This window comes from Macrobrachium nipponense, chromosome 8 (genome assembly GCF_015104395.2).
Source record: "Macrobrachium nipponense isolate FS-2020 chromosome 8, ASM1510439v2, whole genome shotgun sequence".
NCBI lineage: Eukaryota > Metazoa > Arthropoda > Malacostraca > Decapoda > Palaemonidae > Macrobrachium > Macrobrachium nipponense.
In genome coordinates this window covers 108,348,220-108,355,561 of record NC_087203.1, presented here as the reverse complement: position 1 = coordinate 108,355,561, position 7,342 = coordinate 108,348,220, and the positions used below count along the sequence as shown (strand labels likewise).

The 7,342-nt window shown below is 38.5% G+C and overlaps 1 protein-coding gene across 1 annotated transcript; it reads right to left on the bottom strand.

The window, feature by feature from the left end:
* Positions 1 to 398: 398 nt before the first annotated feature.
* Positions 399 to 2,196, bottom strand: LOC135223171 (collagen alpha-1(X) chain-like). Its single transcript, XM_064261676.1, has 4 exons — positions 2,060 to 2,196; positions 1,482 to 1,574; positions 842 to 1,330; positions 399 to 483 (listed from the first exon to the last, which is right to left on the bottom strand). Exons 1-4 carry the CDS (start codon positions 2,194 to 2,196, stop codon positions 399 to 401), a joined length of 804 nt encoding a protein of 267 aa, XP_064117746.1.
* Between the last annotated feature and the right edge of the window lie 5,146 nt (positions 2,197 to 7,342).

Below are 7,342 nucleotides of genomic sequence, written 5' to 3'. Positions count from 1 at the left end.
TAAGTTGTTGTGCTGCAGAGCGCAAATGGTTGTTCTAGTGGTAATTGAATAGTTGAAGGACTGTTATTTATATTTGTTTCTCCCACTACGTGAGGTGAGTTCGAGTGGTGTAACCCTGAACCCGCGGGGAAAAAAGCCTTGGACACGACTGCGAGAGAGGAACGCCCTCGATACTGTGGACTTGTGGATAGTCTTTGATGGACCTGTTGGATGGTCTTATTTAACGTTACTGGATTGCACAGGAACAGTTTATGGCAAGTACGACTTCAGGGAAGTCTTGGAGTTTCGCAGTCTAGAGAATGCTGGCCAGCACACTGGTAATTTACTTATGCCCTAGTGAAAACGTATTGTCTACCGAAATACGATTTGCTTTTCCCCCATCAAAACCTTGGCGTAACTTAGAAGAGATTGTCTGAACTCGACTTCAGTTGCTGATAGCGACCTCCGTATTCATCAACCAAACATCTGCTTCGTCTCCAATTGCTAGTCGACGATGGATTTTTCTTCAGAGCTCTAGTATGGATACCTTAGTCAACGGACTTCCGATGGCGCTGACCAACCTTCAAGAATTCAAAACCCCCATTCATCGAATCCCATCGACCTTAAAACGTTTCTTAGGATTTATTTTTCTTCATTATTAAAGTTAAGTTTTTTTGTAAATATAATTATTTTATTTTAAAAGCTTTCTTTCTTTACGCCTACCAATATATACTGAAGGTATCCTATAAGATATTTATTTAATTGTTTTTTTTTTCTATTATTTAATGTTAAAGGGCGTAAGAGCCTGGAATCAGTCACTAATAAGACCCGCCCGTAACACCCGCCCGCCTGCCCGCAGTACCGGGCCTGCTTCGGCAGACCTTCCGGCCCTGCCCGCCTGCCCGCAGTACCAGGCCGGCTCGGCAAGACTTTCGGCCCGCCACCGCCTGCCCGCAGTACCGGGCCATGCTTCCTGCCCGCAGTACCAGGCCTGCTTGGCAGACCTTTCGGCCCGCCCTCCTGCCCGCAGTACCGGGCCTGCTTCGGCAGACCCCCCCGCCCGCTGCGCTTCGTCCCCCCGCCGGCTGCCCGCAGTACCTCCGGCTTGCAGACCTTCTCCCGCCCGCCTGCCTGCACCGGGCCTGCTTCGGCAGACCTTCCCCGGCCCGCCCGCTTGCCCGCAGTACCAGGCCTGCTTGGCAGACCTTCCGGCCCGCCCGCCTGCCTGCACCGGGCCTGTTTCGGCAGACCTTCCGGCCCGCCCAGCCTGCCCGTACCAGGCTGGTTCGGCAGACCTCCTGGCCTGCCCGCCTGCCGTACCGGACTGGCTCGGCGGGCCTGGCCCGCCGTCCTTGCAAACAGAAACCCTGTGGTTAGTCTTAGAATCAGAATATGCTACTGAATCCTTTTCAATTCTCCTGGGGCTTCTCTCAATCCTCTGCGCCTTCTTTTGGCACTACTATTCTTTCTCTGAATCCTTTGCTCCTTCTCCTGGCACTCACCAATCTTCCTGAATCCTATACTTCCTCTCCTGGCCCTCCACCAATCCTCTCATTTTCCTCAACGTTTCTATTATCCCTCCATTTTCCCTTTCTCTTTCAGGAATCAATAAACTTTAAAGAAACCATTTTGACTTATTTATTCCCTCCACATTTCTTTTCCTCAACAATTAACAAAGCAACTTATTACAAATAACATCAAACTATCCATACAGTATAGTTAAAGACTTTCATGAGATAAGTAACCTTTAGTTTTCTCAAGCTAAAATAAACTATTGCAGAAGACTCCTAAGATCCATTTATGGTCAAAACTAAAATCTATAGTAAAAGATGGATTTATGAAAGAAGTCCTTTAAAAACTCGAGTTAAACTCGTATTATTATGTATATAACAAATATTACTGTAAAGAATTAATTGTGTAAAATCAAATTGCCATTTTTTTGGTAAATAAAACTTTATTAATTTAAATTAACAAAATTTTCCGTAAATATACATTCTCTAATTTTTCAAATCTGATCCGTCTTCGTGTCCAGCTTAGACTAGATCGTGCCATTCCTTGAAGATGGATAGCTGCTCCGCACTTCTCAGGCATCTGTAATTCCCCTGCAGGTTCTTGAGCTTGTAAAACCAATTTCTCCTTCGCTCCTCGCACCTGTCGAACCTCATCTTCTAGCTGGTCCTTCAGTTCGGCCTGAACACCACCATTCTCCCTCTCCATCGAATAGATTGGCGACGATTTCCTTCCTCAAAAAGGCATGTCAGCTCGTTCCTCTGGGTTACGCAGCCTGATCTTCACACTGGAGTCCACCCTTTTCCTTTGTCATGTCTTCCACTTCATTCTGCAGGCGCTGGAACCTCACATCGAACGTCTTTCCTGCCGGATTCGCGCTTTTCGGTTGCGGTCGTTTTCTTTCCTGGATGAGCCTCGCCATCCGCGCTGCTTCTAAGGTCTATAGTTGCAGGACTTTCTCCTTCTGTCGTAGGAGTTTTCTCTTGCTCTCAACCTGGCACTTTACCTCTGCCAAACACTACACAGTCACATAGGGCATCGTTTTTCTCTGCACCGGGTAATTTTCCTTTGTTCTTGTCCATGCAGCTGCTGATTTTTCTTTTCTTGTCCTTCAAGGTATCTTGTTTTCGAGCTGCTGTTTTTCCCTTCGGTCCTCTGTTGCTGCTGAAGAAATTATCCTGTCCAAGTTTCACCTGCTCTCTCTCTGGCACTGGATGGTGTCTCGCAAGGCTGCAATTCTCTCGTTCAGTTCCTTTTCCTTGGGCTGTTCACCTCTATCATCAGTCGTCAGGAGGAACCTCACCAGTGAATAGGCAATTCATAGTTAAATAAGATGATTATTCCTGGACAATAAAGTCCCAACAACACCTGGAAAGCCATCTCTGAATCGTGTTACCCAGTTCATATACTCTCCCCATCTCGATTTTTCGTTGGTTTTCTATATTCCACGAGAGATACTTCGATTTATCAAAACATAGGAAATATTCTGAAAATATTTTTACTATGCCGTTGTCTCTTGGTGTTTATAAATTAATTGCTGAAATCTCTCTCAGGGATTTTTTGCAGTATACGTATTCTTTTTTGTCTGAATTTCTTACTTACGTTATATCAGTCATTATTACAAAAATAAAAACACTTGTTGATATAAATAATTTAATTTATAGATCACTTGTCAATGCCAGTCTTATTATTAATAATACTAATAATTTCAGATCTATTTTAAATGTATTATGATATAAACAGAAATGACTAGATTGAATAATGTGTACTACTAATTTTACTTCAACATAGATGTCATAGAGGACAAGATATTGTCATGGAAAAATTACAGAGTACACTCCAATATAGCGAGGTGGCATTGTGATACAAAGCTAGCTCTCTCTCTCTCCACCCTTTGCAATGGCGGCATGCAGCTGCCCACGGCGATTTCGCGCATGTCCATTCCATGTTTATAGTTCCATGGTGATATACTAATCAACTTTAATCTCTCTCTCTCTCTCTCTCTCTCTCTCTCTCTCTCTCTCTTGAGTAATGAAACGAATATGTTTCAAGACCACGTTAATTTTTTATTCGGGAGTTACATATTAACCATCAAATACCTTGGAGTCAAATACAGTGTTTAATCTCCCGCCTTCTCCACATCCAAGGACCAGTTAGTATAATATAATTAACCTCACATCAATTCACGCTCTGTGGACTTGAAGCTTTCAGATTTAAATCATCGTTTCGTTTTTATACCGACTTATCCCAAAATTCCCCATTTTACTCTGTGAGTAATTTAGTACTTACAATTTTCTTCAGTGACTCACTCCATTAGTGAGTCACAGTTTTTCTTTCGTAAATAGCTCACTGCATACAGTACAGGTTTTCTTTGGCATGTGTCTTTATACCTATAGTTTTCCTTCTGAGTAACTCACTACCTAAGCTTTCCTCCCAAGAGTAACTCTCTACCAACAATTATAATTCTTAAAGTAATTCACTACCTACGGTTTTTCTTAGTGAGTAACCCATTACCTACAGTTTTCTTTGGTGAGTGACTCCTGTTATTATTATTTCGGGAACGGGCGGTACCCATAGTTTTTTTCTTTGGTGAGTAACTCACCAAAGATAATTAATACCATCGTCTCAATTTCATTATTTGCAATTAACATAGGCCCTAGCCTCTTCATATAACAGCAACATAAAAACAGACTGTGATGATATTATTTTAACTTACTCGATCAGATTTTTCAATTTCCGCGCTGCCTATATGTGAGCACATGTATGTATGTATGTATGTATGTATGTATGTATATACATTTACCATCGTGTACATTATGAGTCTGCATACAAGGAGGATTGCTGCACGCTACGCGGGATAATAAACAGAGGCGTAACCCCAAAAGCCCCTTACCACAAAATAAGCCTCAGGATATATAGTAAGCCCAACCTTGTAGCAGCCTTAATAATGAAGAACAGCACCGCCCCGGGGGGGGCCGAAGGAGATGTGCACTAATGTAGTTTACAGATTTACTTGTCCAGAGGAGATGTGTAAATCTCGCAGCCAAAACTACATCGGGCTTCACTACAACGACCCTTCGGAGACGTCTGCTGGCTCAGAGAAACTCAAGGGCCATCATTCACATTTCATAGATGTACACGACAGGAAGCCATCTCTACAAGAGCTCATAGAAGGCATACAGGTCGTGCACAGATAAGACAACTACGGTCGCCTCTTAATAACGGAAGCGGTGAGCATCGCTATTCAGAAGCCGACCTTGAACGTCCAACAAGAATCGGACCATATACTACCCTCCAGCAGGAGAAGGAATACGTATGCCAACAGGGACCAGACAACGCCCCCAACCCACCGAGAACAATCGCGCCCTTAGAAGACATGAGAGGACCCAGCGTCAGCGAAAGCCAAGTAACATCCTTGCTCAGGTCGCTGAGACCCCACCCAACACGAATCTGCAGCCGTTAACCAAAGTAGACCATTTGGACACACACACAACACACACACACACACACGACACACACACACAACACCCACGCACGCTCACTCAATCAAATTTAAAATTAAACACATTTATGTATAAATAAAAAAGAAAGAATCATCTGACTTGTACCTTTATGCATGCTATAATATATATATTATATATATATATATTATATATATATATATATAATATATATATATATATATATATTATATATATATTTTTATTCCTGTATTTAGATTTCTATATTTCATTTTCATTCCTGTATGTAATTTTGTAATTTTTATCTAAAACCAACATGTAACATATTAAAATTTTAAACATACATTTAAGGAAACACTAGCGCATGGTATTGTATTTTGAATATTTATTTAACCACTGTTTAAAACTTTCACTTTTATTGTCACAGTACATATGTCCTTATGTTCTTTGTATCCACAACACGCCCTTAAGCTGTTAATCCCTAGACTAACCAGTTCCCATACCTCAAGGTCATACTTCCCACACGATGAAATAAATAGGCCGAAAGGCCAGATTGTAAGTCAGTAGTCCGCTTGATAATCCCATAAGGCGAAACAAAATTCAATAAATAGAATAAGGAAGTCTGCGTATTTTTCACCAATAATTGACGAACAAGAATCGGAGAAAATTTCGTCCGTATGAAGATATCTGCAAGAAACTTATTGATGCCACTAAAGCAATTGCTTTTAACGAAAATTGTAGAAGAGAGAAACTATGACCCTACAAAAGTATATTGTTATATATATATATATATATGTATATATATAATATATATATATTATATTATATATATATATATAATATAATATATATATATGATATATAATATACACGTATATATATATATATACGTATATATATTTATATATATATATATATATATATATAGATATATATATATATATATATCTATATATATCATATATAAATATATTATATATATATATCTCTATATATATATATGTATATCTATAATATCTATATATATATATATATATATATATAATATATATATAATCATATATATATATATATATACCATATATATATATATCTATATATATATCTATATATATATACTATAAATATATATATATATATATATATATATGTATATATATATATATATATATTATCTCAATATATATATATATATATTATCATATTATAATATATTATATATATATATATATATATATATATCTATATATATATATATATATATATATATATAATATATTATATATATATATATATATATGTGTTAGGAAACAACAAAGAGTCTGTCTAGAAATAGCTAGGGAAAATTTAGTTAGGAAAACCACTGGTAGATATTATATAGTGAAAGTAGAGTGATGAAGGATCTACCAGAAGTTAGGGTAGAAAAGGGAGTAGATGTGTGCAGCATAAGATTGCACGAATAGCAGTTTCGTAAACCAGACCAAAACATTGGCACTTGTTTTTGAAAACAGTAAAATGCAAATCGAACAGAAAATATGAACTTTGACTCCTTCAGTGGTGGTTACCGTCGAGGGACGAAACCAATCAGACGAATCTAGAGGTGGCACTGGAAGTAAGGAAAGCCATTCATGAAGAAGTAGGATGTGTCCTAGAGGAGGAGCAAATTGAAGTAGTTAGGTCGAAACTCATTTTGAAGTTCTAGAGAAACTCAGTCAAGAACCAAGAACCTTATACGGGGAGGCTGTGTTCATTCTCACTCTGTTCAGTGTAGTGTAGTAGTGTGTAAACCTGTGCAATTGTGAACTTTATACCTTATTCTAATTATAAGAAAAATCATTAAGTGGTGTTTAACTTGCCCAGAGTCCCCGGGACGTTTCCCATGCCAAGTAACGAAACAAAACTCCTGAGAGACATAGCTAAACGAAATAAATAAATTACATGTTCCTATGAGAAAAGAAAAGAAACTCAACCGTAACAAGTGATAAATGAAGGTTAGCCCATATAACAGAATAACCTTTCAAACATACCCGTAACGAAGTGAACCAGAAGAAGAAGAAGAAATAAGAACTCGTAAGTACGCCACGCAACATAACGAAGAGAAATAAAAAATAAAGACAAGCACAACATAAGTGGTAACAGCGGTAGTGGGATTCTAAGTGCAAAAAAAAAACACTGATATAAAAAACACACATACACACAGTGGAAAAAATTAAACAGAGTAGAAGATATAAAACTGCAAAAAAAAAGAGCGCTAATACTTAAGCGTCAGAAACATACAAGAAAACCAGACACAAACTCTACAATTAATAAGAAGAAATTCCGAGTTCAATAACTCGAAGAACGAAGAAAAGGAAAAGGGCAACAAAAAATAATGAAACTCCGAGCAGCGTAGA

Excerpts from the sequence above, each read along its gene's own strand:
- LOC135223171 (XM_064261676.1), bottom strand. The coding sequence starts at position 2,196 with ATGGAGAGGGAGAATGGTGGTGTTCAGGCCGAACTGAAGGACCAGCTA. Across the intron at positions 1,575-2,059 it reads GAATTACAGATGCCTGAGAA|AGAAAGGGAAAATGGAGGGA; the intron begins GTGCGGAGCAGC and ends GATTCCTGAAAG. Across the intron at positions 1,331-1,481 it reads TATAGGATTCAGGAAGATTG|GACGGCGGGCCAGGCCCGCC; the intron begins GTGAGTGCCAGG and ends TCTGTTTGCAAG.